General features: G+C 56.9%; 1 protein-coding gene across 1 annotated transcript; it reads right to left on the bottom strand.

The window, feature by feature from the left end:
* Positions 1-461: 461 nt before the first annotated feature.
* Positions 462-18,210, bottom strand: LMNB2 (lamin B2). Its single transcript, XM_086410286.1, has 12 exons — positions 17,889-18,210; positions 9,315-9,451; positions 5,331-5,487; positions 5,058-5,183; positions 3,261-3,431; positions 3,046-3,171; positions 2,698-2,918; positions 2,293-2,581; positions 2,095-2,202; positions 1,472-1,591; positions 1,192-1,305; positions 462-586 (listed from the first exon to the last, which is right to left on the bottom strand). Exons 1-12 carry the CDS (start codon positions 18,162-18,164, stop codon positions 545-547), a joined length of 1,887 nt encoding a protein of 628 aa, XP_086266412.1. The 5' UTR covers positions 18,165-18,210; the 3' UTR covers positions 462-544.
* Between the last annotated feature and the right edge of the window lie 295 nt (positions 18,211-18,505).

The raw sequence follows: 18,505 nt of genomic DNA, 5'->3' as shown, positions 1-18,505 counted from the left end.
ACCCGACTCCCAAGGGTTGAGCAGAAACCACCCAAAGCCCAGATCTGACAGTACAAGCTGCTTCCAGCCCTCCTTCGGGTGCTCAGTTGGCTGAGTCACGGAAACCGCAGGGGTGCCCCTGCTCCCCACCAGGTCAGAAGCTGGATTCTGAATTTGGTTTTTTTGAAAGCTTAAATGAAACAAACTATGGGATCCTTATGCAGTTCTGCTCTGTCCATCCCAGGCCTCCTCTCCCGCCCCGACTCCAGGCTGCAGAAGAGACCCACGCAGCCAACGGGCCTCCTCCCACCCCTGCTGGACTCCCCAAAGTCCGCTAGCCACTAGGCTCCTGGGCTGGTTGGACAGGGCACCAACAGAGTCTGGTCAGTGGTGAAGGGTCCCAGGAAACCTGCCGACAGGAAAGATCAGTAGAGACCCACCCCCAATGCTCTGGCAGTTTGCTTAAAAATTCTCTAGAAATGTACCAAGGATTAAAGAAGCCAATGATATAAAAATAGTTTTCAGTGGCTCTGGGTAAAGAAAGACGTGATGAGGCATGTTCGGTTCACATGACGCGGCAGCCTCGAGAGGTGGTCCTCGGGTCCCCCTGGAAGGAAAGATGGTGTAGTGAGGTGAGCCCAGGGTGGCAGGCACATGCCAACCTGGCCAGGCAGATAGCTGGTGGCCCTCGGCCCTCCCACCAGGGGGGGCTGGACCAGGCTGGGGCCTGAGCCACCAGGGAAGCTCAGCTTCCAGCAAGACGACCCCAGCTTCCGCGGCTCCTGTTCCAGAACCTTCCATGTCTCCCTCACTCCTGAGTCACAGGACTCGTTACAATGGTCTTAGACCCAGAAGAGTCCTGCACTTGTGTCTTGTTCAGTGTGGTTCCTCGGGCCCCCCACCCTCCCCACAAAACCATTATGAAGTCACCAGCATACCAGTCTGGAGGAATCACAGTAACAGCGGGTGGGCTGAGAAGCCCTGAGGCTGTACCAGGGTCACTTTGAGATACAGCAGCTTTGCAACCCCATTCCCGGTGTCCCTAGGTGGGTACCAGAGGTCCGCACGACAGGCAGGCCCAGGAGGCAGGGCAGCTGACCCCACAGCCTATCTGCTGTGAGCTCTGTGGCCTGAGTGATGCCCAGGGCAGCTGCATGAACAGGGTCTGGGATGTGTGCGTGTGTGTGCACGCCCGTGCCTGGGAGCTTCTACCTGCTGGTGGAAAAGATCCTCCTCTCCAAACTCAGCTGCCTCGTCCTCGCCCTCCTCCCCATTCTCGGTCTCCCGCACCACTGAAGACTGCTTCACGGTTCTCATGGCCACTTCCTGTACGAGACGAGAGCTGCAGACAAACCCCTCCCCACCCCAGGAGCCCAGCCTGCAGGGGAGGCAGTCAGGACGCCCAGGCCTAGGCTGCACTCATGTGCCTGGCGGCCAAGGCTCCATCCACCCAGGAGGGGCCCCAAGACCCAGGCAGCGGGGAGGCACTCACCTCCCCATCAGCATTGACCAGGGTGGTCCGGAAGCTCTCACCAGTGCCCCAGCTGTTCTGGCTTTTCCACACGAGTGTGGATGGGGGGCTGTGAGCCACCCCCGCTCCAGCTGCCCACACCTGGGGATACAGGAAGGCCTCCCCATTAAAGTGGGCTCCAGTCCTAGTGGTCACCAGCCAGCCATTCATCACAGGTCCCCTTGATGCCCTGGGTGTTTAATCCTTCTAGGCCTCTTAGATTCTGGCCCAGGGATGTTAATCAATCACCCCAGTATGGAAGAAGAGACTGAGGTTCACAGTGGCCAAAGACTTTCATCTCAGCAAATGAGCCAGGCTGGGATGAGGTGCCCTAGAGTCTGTGCCCGTGACTGTTAACATGGCTGGCACTTTGCCTGCCAGCGCAGACAGACAACCTAGACCCAGTCCCGCCCACACTGGGGACCCCTGGCACATCACTCAGGCCTCCCAAGAGCTCCAGGGAGGCTCCGATGAAGAAATGTGGACACAGGCAATTGGCTACCACAGGCGGCTGTTCTCAGCGGCGGGGCTCCACCCTGCGGTTCCCCTGGCCCCCTGCCCCATCCCAGCTACACCTCACAACCTGCCCCTCCGCAGCCACCTACCGTGACAGTCTGGCCGGCCCGCAGCACATACTTGGGGGTGAACTTGTAGGAAATCTCCTCCCCTTCCAGGACCTGCCTCTTGATCCTCCAGTTGCCCAGAGACTGATCCTGAGGAAGGGCGCTGGCGTTGGCACAGGGCTCTGGGAAACCCCAGGGGGCCTCCCCTGAGGGGCGGCGCGGCACGGGGCAAGGCCTCACCTTGTCAGAGCTGTTCTTCAGTTGCACGAACCTGCCCTCCAGATCGATCTCCTCGATGCTGACGCTGCCTGAGGCAGAGGCCTGCTGCGCCAGGTGGAAGCTGCCGCCGCTGCTGGTGCTGCTGCTGGAGCCGAGGCCACTGGAGCCCGTGCCCGGCGGCTCCTCCACCTCCAGCCGCTTCCGCTTGCTGCGGCCCGGGCGCCCGGCTGTGGACACACTGCTGCCGCTGCTGCTCGTTGTGGCCCGAGAGATGGTGATCCGCGATGACGGGCTGGGGGACAGCTTCAGCCTAGGGGCAGGGGTGCGGGGTTACCAGGGGCTGAGGTGCAGGGGTGGGGTGTTGGAGGGGGAGGGACAGCGCACTCGCCCAACCCCCTCTCCTCGCCCCGCCCCTGCCGCGCTCACCTCTCCTCCTCTCCCTCCAGCAGCTTGCGGTAGGCGCTGATCTCCATGTCCAGGGCCAGCTTGACGTCCAGCAGCTCCTGGTACTCGGCCAGCTGCTGCTGCATCATGTCCCGCACTTCCATCATTTCTCGTTCTTTGGCGTCCAGCATCTTCCGGAACTTGTCCCGCTCCCCAGCCACGGTCTCCTCTAGTTCACGGATCCGGTCCTCGGCCGCGCTCGCCTGCAGCAGGGTCCACGCGCGTCACGGTGGGGAAAGCCCACTCGGCTGCAGGCCTCTGGGGGCGTGGGAGGGGATGAGACAGGACACGGCCCGAGGAGGGGTCGGGGCTGGGGCTCTGGTGAGTCACCTGCTTCTGAAGGCTGGAGAGCTGGTAGCTGAGGGATTCAACCCGCATGCGGGCCTCCTTCAGCTCCTCCCGAGCGGCGCTGGCAGCCTTGTCATTCTGGTCGGAGCTCAGCTTGGCGTTGTCCAGCTGCGGGGACAAGGGCAGGCATGAGGGCCGGCACAGAGGGTGGGAGTGGACGGCCCAATGCCCACCGGCAGGCATGCTCGCATGCACACCTTGGCTTGGTAGGTCTGCTCCAGTTCCAGACGGTACAGCCGCACTTGCTCGTCGTGCTGGGCGCGCAGTTCCTCCAGCGCCTGGGCCATCTTAAAGTCATACTCCTGCTGCCGGCTGCTGTCCACCTCCACCAGGCGGCGCTCATGCCGCCGCCGCGTCTCACGCACTTCCTGCGGACATAGCCATGCGCTCACTGCACGCTTTGGCCCTGTCACAGGCGTCCCTGACTCTCCCCTGGGGCCTGAGCAAGGGTGCCCAACTCTGCCACTGGTGACCCTCTGGGGTAGGCCCGGGCCACCTGTTCACACCCACACCACGATTTACAACCACCCAAGAACCATGACCCAGAGCCCCCAGCTGACTGTCGATTAACACACCTATGCCTTCACACACAGGAGCATCACCCGGCCCTGAAAAAGAGAGAGGCCCTGACATTCGCTACCATGTGGACGGATCCTGAGAACAGGATGCTCAGTGAGAGAAGCAGACACAGAAGGACATACAGGGTGTGATTCCACTGATGGGAAACGTGCAGAGAAGGCTGATCCACAGAACGAGTGGGTTCCTGGTTGTCAGGAGCTAGGGCAGGGGGTGGGGGTGACTGCTGATGGGGGTGGGTTTCTATTGCAATGATGGAATGTTCTGGAACTAAACAGTGATGGTTGAACTATCCTGTACTAAATTTCATTAAATTGTATGTTTTAAAAAGTTTTGTTATATAGGAAAACTGGAAGAATGCTAATGGAAACACCTACAGAATTTATTTTGGGGGTAATGTTCTGGAATTAAGAGGGGATGGCCGCACAGCTCTGGGAATGGACTAAGCTCTAGTCTACGTGGTAAACTTTGAAAGCTTTCTGGTAGGGGACTATTTCAATAAAGCTGTTAATAAAAAAAAAGAATTCTTAAAAAAAAAAAAAAATCCTAATGTGGCTCATCACAGGAGCCTGGGGTCTAGGATAGATCAGCAGTGGGTCATGGCAGTGGCCAGCTGGCCCTGGCCACATGTACCAGGAGCTGACCAGGCAATGGTGGGGTCAAAAGTAGGTGGGGGAGCCCCACTTGACAAAACTCCCTGCACAGATGTCAGTCACATGTGTCTGGGCCCCGTGGATGAAGACAATAGGAACGTGTCCACAGGAAGCCACTGTGTTCACAAACAGCCAAGAAGCACAGTTGGACCCTCAGCCCGCACCCCACCCCTGGCCCACCTCAGGGGCCCTCCCGCCCCCTTGGCCTCCTCACGGGATCCAGGGCGGCTCTGGTTGCAGTGGGGCCTGGCAGGAGCAGGAGGCCGCTCCGCAGTTGCATGGGCATCTCACCCGCCTGCACGCCGCAGTGAGCCCAACAGTGGCTGCCTCCGGGTTCCATCTGGCTGTGACAGCACAATGGGCCAGGACCAGACGGGAGGCCAGCGGGGCCAGGGCTCTAGTCAGTCCTGCCAAACCAGGGAGCCGAGGCCCAGAGGCAAGGAGGCCAGGGAGGGTCTGCAGGAGCCTGAATGATGACCCCCAAAAAGCATGCCCATGAGCTGATCCCCACAGTCTGCCAAAGTAGCCTTCCTGGACACAGGTCTTTGCAGGTGTGATTAAGATACAGGGCTCAAGACCATCCTGGACTATCTGGGTGGCCCCAAACCCAAGGACAAGTGTCGCTATAAGAGACGCAGATGCACAGACAGAAGAAAGCGGCGTGATGGTGGAGGAGGGGATCAGGAGATAAGTCCCCAAGGCAGGGAGAGGCAGGAAGTGGGGGAACACCCTGGCTCCTGCTGGGGGGTGGGGAGGACGACCTACCTCCTCAAAGACATCCTTGCGGAAGGCCAGCTCCTCCTGCAGGCTCTGGCAGCGGTTCTCCAGGTCCACGCGCATCAGCGTCTCCTTCTCCAGCTGCTTCTTAGCCACCGCATGCCCATCCTCCGCCTGGAAACGTGGCACAAGCAGCTGGTGACGCTGTCTGCTGCCACGTGAGGTCCTTGGGGATCCCGAGTCCCCAAACTCCCCTGGGGTGTGGACTGGGCAGGGGTGGGAGTGAAGGGGGAGCCCACAGCCTGCACCGCCTGCAGCTACCTTAGCCAGCTGGGCCCGCAGTTCTGCCACATCGTTCTCCAAGGTGCGCTTGTCACTAAGTGCAGCCGCGAGCTCGGCCTCACTTCGGTGGAACACAGACTCCAGGTCCCTGACGCGGCCCTGGGCCACTGTGAGCTCACCCTCCCTCTTCTTGGCGCTGGAAGTCAGGAGCAGAAGTTAGTAGGCAGCACTGACCCCAAGGCCAAGTTCATGGCTGCCTCGGGGCCCAGACCCTCACCTACCCATGCTTTCAGTACCAGAGCCTCATCTGTCAGCACCAAAGGGGCCTTGTCTTCAAACCCGTTCTGCCCCATGGGGACCCCGCCAGCCACTCAAAATAACCCACAAGATGTGGATTTTCATGTCCTTTTCCCTGACTTTTGGGCACAGGAGGAGGGACCACTTAGAGGAGACTTTTTTTTAATGTATAATTTATTAAAGTAATGAATTAAAACCCTGGCCTTTGAAATGCTGATCTCATTTGTAAAGTCAAGCTACTTCAGGCAGGCTCACTTAACTTTTAATAGATATCTCTAATGTGACACATCTAAGATGCCAAAGAGACTTTCTAAATACACAATTCTCTCTTTTGTTTTTTGGCTGCACTGTGCAGCACCATACAGCATCTTAGTTCCCTGACCAGGGAGCGAACCCAGGTTCCCAGCACTGGAAGCTTGGAGTTAGCCACTGGACCACAGGGAAGTACCAACACACAACTCTTACTAGCGTGAACATTTCTAAATGGTGCTCTAAATCTCTTGAATTAGAAGTGGGTAGTTGAAAGCTACCCACTTCCCCACCAAGGAACTGAAGCTGCGCCCTGCCCAGCACCAGTGGGGACAGCACAACAGGGGTCAGATCAGCACCACCCTTCCTGGGTCCTGATAACCACAGACATCCCCAGACATCACCTGGTGTCCCCCAGGGGCAGGATCGCCCTGGGTGACAATGATCGGGGACACCACACCAGTTTGAGTGAGGTGTGTGGGGGAGGGATAAAGCCCAGTGACTTCAGTCACCAGGCTGGTCCTGTCCTCACAGCAGTCCTTGGGACAGGAACTCCAGGCAGACGTGGCACCCATAGCCTCCATGAGGGCCTGGGGTCCCGCAGTCCACATTCCTGAGCCATACAGTCCTTCCACTCAAGGGAGGGGGGTGGGCTGCAAACCCCACATCCCTAGAGGGTTTGGGGAAACTGGACTCATCTGTCCGGTAGACCACTACTGAGAGCCAGTTTCATGGACATGCTGTCCTCTCACCAGAGAAACGTCTGTGGACTCCCCATCATCAGGAGGAGCTTTCTCGTGGGTGCAGAGAGCAGTGAGACCCGCTGCCCTCAGGTGAAGGGGGAGGAGACAGGAGACAGACACGCAGAGCGGGAGCTACTGGGCACAGCCCTTGAAAAGCCGGGGCCCGGGGCCTGGGCCAGGCCGTGGTTCCCAGGGCACTGGGGAGAGCAGAGAGTACACAGGCCTAGGGTGAGGTGGGTGGGCAGGTCGAGATCAGCTGTATGGCCAGGGCAACAGGAGCAGAGGTGTCAGGAAATGTCGAAAATCTCTCAACACCGCCACCCTGTGCGACAGAGATGAGATGAATGGAATGGTCTGGGAAGCAGGGGTGCTGGCGACCCTCAGTGGCTTAAGTTTCTGCTGCTTGACAGCTTCAGGGTATGAAGTTCCTCCCCTGGAACCCTAATTCCTGGGGGATTAGGCAGGAGAGCCCAGCCTATCAGGTCCTCCGCCCGCGTTCCCATCATCACAGGGTTTTCACAGCGCTCTTGGTTGGAAGAGAAAAGCACAGGCTGCCACCTCACGGCAGGTGCACTTCGTTCAGGGTCACGGGCCACCCACACTGTCTGCAAGAGCTTTGCGCCTCAGAGCAGGAAGTGAGGCCGGTAGGCAAATCGCCTGCACACCCAAGTACTCGAGACTGGGGAAGCCTTCCCTCGAGAGCGGGGGCCAAGGTAAGTCGCTGGCCCGGGTGCCCGATGGTGGGGCAGGGCTGTCACTGAAGCTGTCGTAGGAGCCTGTGACGCGGCCCAGGCATGGGGGAGGCATCGCGACACACGTGACATCAATGCCAGGCTCGAGCTAGACAAAGCGGTCTGTTATCTAAGGGTGTCCACCATGAGTGTAAATTCAGAAAGGCGGAAAAGCAATACCCCAGATCGGCCTCGGAGGTTCTGTCTGGGCGGAGGCTCATGGAGACTTTCAGTTTTCTCTCTTTAAAATTTTTACTTATGTATTTTGGCAGTGCTGGGTCTTCACTGCCGCGCAGGCTTTTCTCTAGTTGTGGCAAGTGGGGGCTGCTCTCCAGTTGCGGCGCGCGGGCTTCTCACTGCAGTGGCTTCTCTTATTGCAGAGCATGGGCTCTAGGGCACACGGGCTTCAGCAGTTGCGACTTGCGGGCTCTAGAGCACAGGCTCGGGAGTTGTGCACAGGCTTAGTTGCTCTGAGCTGTGTGGAATCTTCCCAGACCGGAGACTGAAACCGTGTCCCCTGCATTGGCAGGTGGATTCTTCACCACTGAGCCACCAAGGAAGCCCTTGTTTTTCTCCTTAAGTTCACTGCGTTATCTGCTTTCTCCCCAGGGAGCATCTATGATTCTGACAAGCAGAAACGTGACTTCTCAGCCCACCCAAGGAGTCACACGCAGGTTCAGGGTGTCTGGAAGATTCCAGAACCTGTGTGGATGTGACAGAGAGAGGCTGGGGGAATTCCAGAATTCTCCAGCATTCATCCTCTTACTCGTCTCCAAAAAGCATGTCACTTTTTAATTCAAAGTCATAATAAATGGATGGGGTCTCCCATCTACCCGACCTCCTGAAAAGCACGCAGACTGCCTCTCCTGCCCTGTCAGACACCAGCTGATTGTGTTGCGTGGGTCTGTCTCAGACTGTCTCACTGCTCTGTTCCATGAGGGAATCAGAAACACACCGCTAAGAGACAGGGGACAGTCTGAGGAGGTGACTGGAAAAGGCAGAGCTGTGGAGACATGAAGGACCCCCAGCCTGCAGGGGTTGGGGGGAGGATGAGTTGGGGGTGTGGGGAGGCTTAGGGATCTTCAGGGCAGTGACCATGCCCTGTGACGCTATGCTGGTGCACACGTGTCAGTGTACATGTGTCCATACCCAGAGAGCGCAGGACACCAAGGGCGAACCCCTGTGTGAGGTATGGACTCAGCTGATAAGAATGTATTCATATGGGCTCATCACTTGTAACAACGTAGCACACCCGTTCCTGGGAGATGTCCGCAAGGTGGGGCCCTGGAGAGGGGTCTGGGGCACCCTGTGTTCTCCACTCATTCTCCTGCAAACCTAAGGTGGGGCCCTGGAGAGGGGTCTGGGGCACCCTGTGTTCTCTACTCATTCTCCTGCAAACCTAAAACTGCCCCTCCCAAAGAAAGTAAGAAAGTCTCATTAGAAAAGAAGAATCCCGCACACACGAAGGTGGCCTCCGGAGCTGGTGCCGCTGAGCCCCCTGACCTCGTGCTCAGCGTCCCTGTAGCCAGTCTGGCCTGCCGGGGTCGCTGCGAGCGAGGGTGGAGGGGCCCTGGTCTAAACACTCGCTGAGTTCACGTCACTTCCTTCCTTCTGCCACCATCACCACCAGCGCTGCCTCATTCTCCAGACTGGTGACACTTTTACTGGGGAGCAGCCAGGAGATGGTGCTTTGGGATCAGGAAGAGAAGGTCACCCACCGCTCCCCGGCTTCCCAGGGCGGGCACAAGGGGGGAAAGGGCTGGGAGTGTGGTGGTGCCAGATACCAGGGGATTCAGTCCCAGGGGAGCTGCTGAGGTTTCATCTCCGGGGGCCAATTCTTTGGAGGGGATAATGGTGCTGGACAGGGCAGCCAGAGGGCCAGGCCCCAAGAACCCACATGGCCCGCTCCCAGGAGGGCTGTGCAAGTTGGGGTCCTCCCACCACACACAGCGTGACAACCCCCGCCTCCTGCCCCGTGCGCCGTCACACCGCCACAGCCCCACCTCTTGGTGGCCTCCTCCAGCTCGGCCCTCAGCTTGCCCATTTCGATCTGCAGGCAGGCGCGGTCCCGGGCCGTCTCGTCCAGCACCCGGCGGGCGTCAGCCAGCTCTGCCTCGTACAATGTCTTGATGCCACTCACCTGCGGGGACAGCCGGGCCAAGGTGAAGCCCTCTTCCCCACCAACACAGTGCCACTCACCCGCATGGGCCCCCCCATCTGGGCCCCCCAGAGTCTGCCCAGGTCACCAGCCCCTATCAGGCCACACCTGTCAGCTGGACACACACTCAGGTCTCCCTGCCCCACCCAGAGGGGCCCAGAGCAGTGAGCATATTTAAAAGTATCAGAGACCAAAAGGATAGGGAGATGCCATCTGCCCCATAAGGATGGCAATCACAGAGACCACAGCAAGTGTCAGGAGGATGGGGAGAAGCTGGCACTCCCATGCATGGCAGGGAGGGCGGGTTGGTGCCGCCATCATGGAAGACAGTTGGCGGTTCCTCAGATGGACAAACAGAGCAACCACTGACCCAGCAACGCCACCGCCCGGCATCTACCTGGGACAAGTAACACACGTACACAAAACCCAAGCACAGGCACTCACAGCCCCGGCACCGCTACCAGCCCCAAAGGGGAAATACCCCGAGGGCCCATCGGCAGGGGACGATGGACACAGTGTGGTCCCGCCACACCTGGGGCGTCCCTCAGCCCTGAAGAGTGAAGCCCAGACACTCGCGACCACGTGGACAGGCCCCGAGAACACGGCGCTCAGTGAGAGGAGCAGACACAGGACACACAGGGTGTGATCCCAACAGGAAACACGCAGAGCAAGCAGGTCCGGAGACACAGAGAGTGGGTTCCTGGCTGTCAGGGGCTGGGGAAGGAGTATGCAGGGAGGAGAAAGCTACTGGCATGAGGTTTCCTTTTTTTTTAAGTGCGATTCTTGTTAGAGATACAGATGAACTTGGGCAAACTCCAGGAGATGGTGAGGGACAGGGAGGCCTGGCGTGCTGAAGTCCATGGGGCCAACAAAGAGTCGGACATGACGTAGCAACTGAACATCAACACCATATGAGTTATAGATGTACAACATAGTAATTCACAATTTGTAAAGGTTATTCTCCATTTATACTTATTATAAAATACTGAGTATACCCCCTGTGTTGTAAGTATATCCTTGTAGTTTATATACTTTATACATAGTGGTTTGTTCCTCTTAATTCCCTACCTATCTTGCCCCTCTCCAGGAAGGAGCTTTCTTTAGGGGGATGGAATGTTCTGGAATTAGATAGAAGTGATGGCTACCCAGTTGTAAATATATTAAAACCACCAAACTTAAGAGTTTAATTGGGTGAACTGCATGAGATTAGAATTCTGCCTCTACGAGGCAGTTACAGGGGTTTCCCTGGTGGCTCAACGGTAAAGAACCTGCTTGCCAAAGAAGGAGACCCAGGTTCGATCCCTGGGTCAGGAAGATTCCCTGGAGAAGCAAATGGCAACCCACCCCAGTATCCTTGTCTGGGAAATCCCATGGACAGAGGAGCCCGGCAGGCTACAGTCCACGGGTTGCAGAGTCAGACACGACTGAGCAACTAACAAAAAAAGCAGTTAAAACCCTTCCTGGGACGGACAAAAGGCTGACAGAGGGAGACAAGGCAGCTGGCTTTGCAAGTGGCCAAATCCTTCAAGCTGGGCTTCAACAGTATGTGAACCGAGAAATCCCAGATGTATAAGCTGGATTTAGAAAAGGCAGAGGAACCAGAGATCAAATGGCCAACATCCACTGGATCACAGAAAAAACTAGAGAATTCCAGAAAAACATCTGCTTCATTGACTACGCTAAAGCCTTTGACTGTGTAGATCACAACAAACTGTGGAAAATTCTTAAAGAGATGGGAATACCACAACACCTTACCTGCCTCCTGCAAAACGTGTATGCAGGTCAAGATGCAACAGTTAGAACTGGACATAGAACAACAGACTGATTCAAAATTGGGAAAGGAGCACATCAGGGCTGCATGTTGTCATCCTCCTTGTTTAACTTACATGCAGGGTACATCATGCAAAATACCCAGCTGGATGAAGCACAAGCTGGAATCAAGATTGCTGGGAGAAATATCAATAACCTCAGATATGCAGATGACACCACCCTTATGACAGAAAACAAAGAGGAATTAGACTCTTGATGAAGGTGAAAGAGGAGAGTGAAAAAGCTGGCTTAAAACTCAACATTCAAAAAACGAAGATCATGGCATCCAGTCCCATCACTTCATGGCAAATAGATGGGGAAACAAAAAAAACAGTGAGAGACTTTATTTTCTTGGGATCCAAAATCACTGTGGATAGTGACTGCAACCATGAAATTAAAAAACCCTTGCTCCTTAGAAGAAAAGCAGTCACAAACCTAGACAGCATATTAAAAAGCAGAGACATTACTTTGCCCACAAAGGTCCGTCTAGTCCAAGCTATAGTTTTTCCAGTAGTTGTGTATGGATGTGAGAACTGGACAATAAAAAAGGCTGAGTGTCTTCTAACTGTGGTGCTGGAGAAGACTCTTGAGAGTCCCTTGGACTGCAAGGAGATCAAACCAGTCAATCCTAAAGGACATCAACCCTGAATATTCATTGGAAAGACTGATGCCAAAGCTGAAACTCCCGGTACTTTGGCTGCCTGATGTGAAGGGCCGACTCACTGGAAAAGACCCTGATGCTGGGAAAGACTGAAGGCAGGAGGAGAAGGGGGTGACAGAGGATAAGATGGTTGGATGGCATCACCTATTCAATGGATGAGTTTAAGCAAGCTCCGGGAGATAGTGAAGGATAGGGAAGCCTGGCATGCTGCAGTGCATGGGGCTGCAAAGAGTCAGACATGACTGAGCTACTGAACAACCACCACCACTTCCCACAAAGCTACAGACAGCAGTGAGTGTCTGTGCCCGGGCTCAGAGGGCAGCTGAGCCGGGGAGGGACCCTCCCTTCCACAGGAAAGATCCAGGGGAGCTGCCAGGAACCTGCCACTTGGTAGCCGGATCACTATTCTGGTCTGCCTGAGACCTGGAAATTCTCAGATGTGGGGTTTTTAGGGTTAAAACTGGAGTGTCCCGGGCAGATCAGGACCAACCCGTAAGAGTTGGATTTGACAGGGGGTCTGAGACCCCCACCCTCTCCAGCCCTCCCACCTCAGTCCAGCTCTCCTAGTCATTTCATCCCGCAGGTATGGGGTCTTAGTGCCATTTCACACATGGGGGAACTGAGGCACGGGACAGCACACTGCCCTCTCCTAACCTGTCGGTACAGGCCAGAGAGGTCTGCTGGGGACAGTTCTGAGAGAGAGACACATGTGGGGATCAAGATGAAACAAGCCTCTCCCTCCTGTGCCCTCTTCACCCCACCCCCATCTCCACCTTCTGGAATAAACCCACCATCACCAAGAGCAGCCAGCCTCACTGTCTAAGGGTGGCCGGGAACCCGGGTTCACAGGAGTGTCTCTGCCCTGTCTCCCTCCTGACCCCAAAGGAGGGCCTGGCACCCAGGCTGCCGTCTCGGACAAGATCTCTGGCCCCACAGACTGGCTCCTCCTGGGCTTTCCTCCCCAGCTTCCCCTTGTGGCAGGAGGAGCACTGATGGCCAAGACAGCAGGAAACCAAGGTGAGGTCAGGTGGGAAGCTGTCCCTCCCTGGGAGCCCAGGGTGAAGGAAACCTAGCACATGCACCTGACGCTTATCTGACGGTGACGTCAGAGTTAATTTTGATTTTTGAAATATCTCATTAAGATGCCACTCATGGGGATTTCCCTGGTGGTCCAGTGGTTAAGACTGCGCTTCCAGTGCAAGGGGAATAGGTTCGACCCCTGGTCAGGGAACTAAGATCCCACATGCTGTGAGGTGAGGCCAAAACAAACAAAAAACAAAAAAGGAATGAAAACAACAACGTATAGCCCTTATTTAAAACACTTTATTGCTAAAAGATGCCAGCCATCAACTGAACCTCAGTGACTTGTAATCCTTTTGCAATAGCAATATTAAAGGTCACTGATCACCCTGACAAAATAAAACAAATGAGAAAGTCGGAAATATCTCAAGAACTATCAAAATGTGACACAGAGACCCAAAGAGAGCAAATACTGTTGAAAAAAAATAGCACCAACAGCTTTTTTTTTTTTTGGCTGCACAGCTTGTGGGATCCTAGTTCCCCCAGCAGGGACCGAACCAACACGCCTGCAAAGAAGCACAGTCTTCACCACTGGACTGCCAGGGAAGTTGTGCACCAACAGACTTGCCAGAGGCAGGGTTGCTGCAGACCTTCAATTTATTAAAAAACTGTGTCTTAGGTGATCCTCCATAACCAGGTCTGCAAACTCAGGCCCACAGCACAAAACCCCAGCCACCTGCCTGCAGAACTAGAATGGCTTTTATATTTTTAAATGGCTGAGTAGAGAATAACAAATTTTTCATGACACAGGTACCTATATGAAATGCACACTTCAGTGTGTATAAACAAAGCTTTAATTGGCACACACCCTGGCCCGCCCCTCCATGTACTGTCCCTGGCAGCTTCCCCGCCAGCTGTGACGCCTGAGTTGAGTGCTCACACTTGAAACTGTTCACCCACAGAGCTGAAACCCCAGCCCTTTCCCAAAAACCTCTACTGAACCTGGAACCTGATCTATGGCACCAGGACGAAGGAGAAAACTCTGTAGAGGAGGCTGCGAGGCCGCAAAAGCTCTTTCAGAGCAGGGAACAGCTGTTCCCCGCAGGCCTGTGCCTCCATGTGCTGTGACACTTGGGATGTCCCATGGGAGCCCCGGGCACAGCTTTGGCTTTTGTTCTGTCTTTAACAGCCAGGGCTGCACAAGTGAGGAGCTTGAGGAATCCCAACAGATGTGTTAGCATGTGTAGCCGTGAGGGGAGCAGAGTTCGCATAACCCGAGGTAACCCTTTTCCTAGGGTCCCAGACTTGCCCTGAGGCGCTGCCTGCATCCTCAGGGACAAAACTGCCCCGGAGTTGACAACCACTGCCAAACTCCACAAACCCTGACCCTCTGCAAATCCTCCAACTCCCAGAGCCCAGCTCCTGCTCCCTGGGTCTACCTGAGGAGCACCCGCCCCCTGGTCCGCACAGCAACAGAATACATGGGCAGGAAAGGAAAAAATGTGAAGCCTAGGGGAACTCAACACCTGTTTGGGGACTCCCTGGAGAACCCCCTTCTTCCCTGGTCCACTCGAGCCACCCCCCCACCCCAGCACCCAAGACTCTTCCCATACAAAAATTTGGCCAGCCCTCAGCCTCCCAGAAACCCTTCAGGGATGCATGTGGCCATTCACCCTAGTTAGTACAGCTCACCAAGCCAAAACACCCATCATCTGACTTTCAATGGGAAAGGCAAACGTCCACACACGACCGGCCAGGGTCTATGGGGCGGAACGTGACTTTATCTTAGGCACCTGAACCCTTTGCGTTGATTACAAGCCCACGGTACGCTCACATTTTAAACAGCATCACCACTGGGTTCCTTAAGTGGCTTCTCAGCTTTGACACTAATGGCATTTGGGGCTGGATCGTCCTCTGTAGGGAGATGTCCTGGGCTCTGGGGGGAGGAGTGTGTGGGGCAGCCTCCCTGGACCCACCGCCTTGATGCCAGGAGTCCCCCAGTGTGACAACCACAGACGTCTCTAGCCATCACCCAGTGTCCCCTGGGGGCAGGTTCTTCCAGGGGAGAAGCTGCCATCCAGGTCGGAGGCCTGACACACCATGCCCTCCCACAGCCCTTGGCCACTTCCAGGTTACTCCCTCCATGCAGCGCACATGACCAGCCCACCTCACTGCTCCAGCAGGTTACTAGCTCCCTCCACTGACCAGCTGAGGGGGCATTCGTCACCTCATCCCTAAGCTCCAGGGGATCAGGCAGGTGGGAACTCCCCACTCCTGCTGTGAACGAACACCTGTCATCTGGGTGGCTCCAGATCCTGGGCACAGTCCTGGGGTGCACGGTGTGGCAGGGCCCCTCCCGCTCCCACCCGGCAGTCCTATGTCCTAACCAGCACGGGCAGCCGAGAAGTAAACCACGCCACTGCCCAGACACGTGGACAGCATCGAGTTCCCCAGGTCCGGCCCCTGCGCTCTAGGGCACGACACTCATCCAGTGGGGCCGGCACCCCACGTCCACTGCCTGCAGGTGGGAGGAGAGGCCGGGGTGAATGACCCAGTGCTGACCAGCCCAGCAGGTGGAACTTGGGCCTGTACTCCGAGGACCCGCGTGCACTGCTGAGGCAGCACCACTGGGGCAGCCACTCCAGTCCCATCATACAGACGACAAAACCAAGGCTCTGGGGGACTGAGTGACCTGCCCAAGGTCACAGATTAAAACCAGGGTTTGGATCCCAAGCTTTAATCTAATCCCAGGCGACCTAACACACCACCACCCACCAAGTCTCCCACCTCCCCAGACACCTGAGACACACTTTCGGGCCCATCCTGATCCCGGGGACCCAGGCAGGGGCAACAGAACCCACGGAGTGTTCCCTCAGGGCAACTGATATAGTTCCTGAGGGAACACTATATTTTATTGCCTTTATTCTAGAAAACAAATGTGAATTCATGGTGGCCCCACATACAAACCCCAAAAGTAGGCATTTATTATTATTTGCACTTTACAAAAGAGGCAGTGAGCTCAGAGGTTAAGTGATCCACCCAAGGTTATACAGGCAGTAAATGGCTCCCAGAAATGACCAACCCCCTAGCTCCACTCCACCCCCCACGCTCTCCTCCCAGAGGTCATCACTGCACCCATTCTTCGGAGAGGAAAGCTGAGGCTCCGAGCACTAAGTGCCAGCTTCAGGCCCTGACTCTCCCACCAGGCCCACAGGGAACCACATGGTGGCCCCTTCCCCCTTATTCTGAGGACCTGCCCTTGGGTTGTGGGGGGACCTGTGGGAGAAAAGGAGCCCCCCAGGTTGGCAGCCAGTTTTGACACACCCCACCCAGGATCCCCAGACCCCTGCCCTCACACCCACTTAGGGGGCAGGGCTTATCCAGCCTCTTCCCCCTCACCTGCACCAAAACTTCCCCTGGTTCCCCAAGGCCTCACACCTCCCCCTCCCCTCACATCCCCCAGGACAGGGCAGAAGCTACCAGACTCGTAGGCTCCTGCCCATTAGCCAAGGGGGTCCCAGGGCCCAACATAGGGACTTTCAAATTTCCCATGGGACCAGGGAGACACTGGACTCCCCTGCTCTGACCCCTAACCCCCAAGTCCTAGTAAAAGACTGAACTTTCTTCCTGTTCTGTGCTGTGTTTAGTCACTTAGTCGTGTCTGACTCTGTGACCCCATGGACTGAAGCACCCTAGGCTCCTCTGTCCATGGGGATTCTCCAAGCAAAAATACTAGAGTGGGTTGCCATGCCCTCCTCCAGGGAATCTTCCCAAACCAGGAATCGAACCCAGGTCTCCCACGTTGCAGGTAGATTCTTTATGCCCCAGGTCCTGGTAAAAGACTGAACTTACTGCCTAATCCCACTCAATCCCCAAACTCCCCAGGATGCATTATGGGACCCCTGCAAAGTTCTAAGGAGAACTGAGACCACTGACTCATCCCAGACCCTCCACTCCTCCTCAGAGACCCAAGAACGTCCCCTAAGTTTTCTTGTAGAACACCCAAACACAAACCCAAAGACTCTCCACAACTCCTCTGTGGAGGAGGGGTCCACCCTGGCTCACACCCCATCACTCAAGGGCTCCCCAGATCTCCTCAGATCCCTTGATAGGCAGGGGCTGCCCCATCTCCCCCTACCCTCCAAGGCCCCTGGGGGCCCTTCAAACGGTGGGGCCTGACCAGGTTGCATCCCTCAATCAGGGCACCTCCCACCAACCCTTGGGGACACCTCAGAGAAGGGGTCTGCCCTAATGGACCCCTCACTCGGGGCCCCTCCAATCCCGAGTCCACTTCAGGGGACTGGCCAGCCCCAAACTCAAGGGATACAGGAAACACCCTGGAGACCCCCGGTGGGTGGGGGGACCTGTCCCAGGGTGCAGCCCTCACTCAGGGTACCCCAGCTCCCCCTGGGTACCCATCAGAGGACACGACTCACCCCAGCCTGCACCCCTGTCTTAGGGGATCCCCAGATTGGCAGGGATTCCCTCGGGGGCGGAGCTAGTGCCAGTCTCCACCTCTCGCACGCGGTGGGGGGAGGCGGGGGGTGGGCAGAAACCCTTGGGGATCTCTCGTAGGCGCCCGCCCCAGCTCCCACCCCTCACTGAGGGCCCCTTGAACCTCCCCAGGGGCCCCTCAGGCATGCACCCCTCACTCAAGAGACCCTGAGAAGTTCCCGGACTCCTCGGTGGGCGGGGCAGGAACCAGTCTACCTCTTGCAAGGGAGAAGTCCCCGAAACCCTCGAGGACCCTCAGAGGCCGCAGCTCAGTCAAGCGTGTGACCCTCGCGCGGGGCCCCCGAAGCTCCCTGGGGACGCCTTGGTGGGCAGGGCCCGCCCCAGTCTCCCCCTGTCGCAGGAGCGTCCCCGAAACCTCCGGGGACCCTGAGAGGCCGACCCGCCCCAGCAGGGGCCCCCGGCGCCTGCGCTCACCTCGCGCGTGGTCACCTCCTCCCGCTCGGAGATCTTAAGCTGCAGCCGGTCGTTCTCCAGCTCCAGCGCGCGGACGCGGTCGATGTAGTGCGCCAGGCGGTCATTGAGCTCGCGCAGCTCCTCCTTCTCCTGCAGCCGCGACAAGCGCGTGGGCGACAGCGGCGTGGAGGGCCCGCCCGCGCGGCCGGGCTGCGGCGTGGCCATGGCGGCGGCGGCAGCGGCAGCGGTTCGGGGTCCGCGCTGCTCGGAACGGCGGCCGCGGCTCGGCGGGCTCATTCAATCCGCGCCGCCGACCAAGATGGCGCCTGTCGCCCGCCGCCGCCGCTGCGACAGGGCAGCCTGGGACTTGTAGTCCGGCCGGCGCCGCGCGCGGCACGCCGGGAGCTGTAGTCTCCTGCTCAGTTTCGCCCGCTGTCCCGGAGCCAAACAACTGGACCCCAAATCCCAGCTTGACCCATGTATGACCCCGGGTTTCTTTCCGGGCCTCAGTTTCCCTACTTGCATAACCTACCTACGTCATCGGAGTCTCATTAAAATTACAGGTGGAGTGGTGAAGAAACTTCAGAAATATCTTCGGTGATTTCACCAATATATGGAATAAAAAACAAAAAACCCAA

Source organism: Bos grunniens, chromosome 7 (genome assembly GCF_055505025.1).
Source record: "Bos grunniens cultivar Pamir isolate PY7600 chromosome 7, Bosgru_T2T1.0, whole genome shotgun sequence".
Taxonomy (NCBI): Eukaryota; Metazoa; Chordata; class Mammalia; order Artiodactyla; family Bovidae; genus Bos; species Bos grunniens.
Note: the sequence above shows the minus strand (reverse complement) of the source record. Positions and strands in the feature narration are given on the sequence as shown.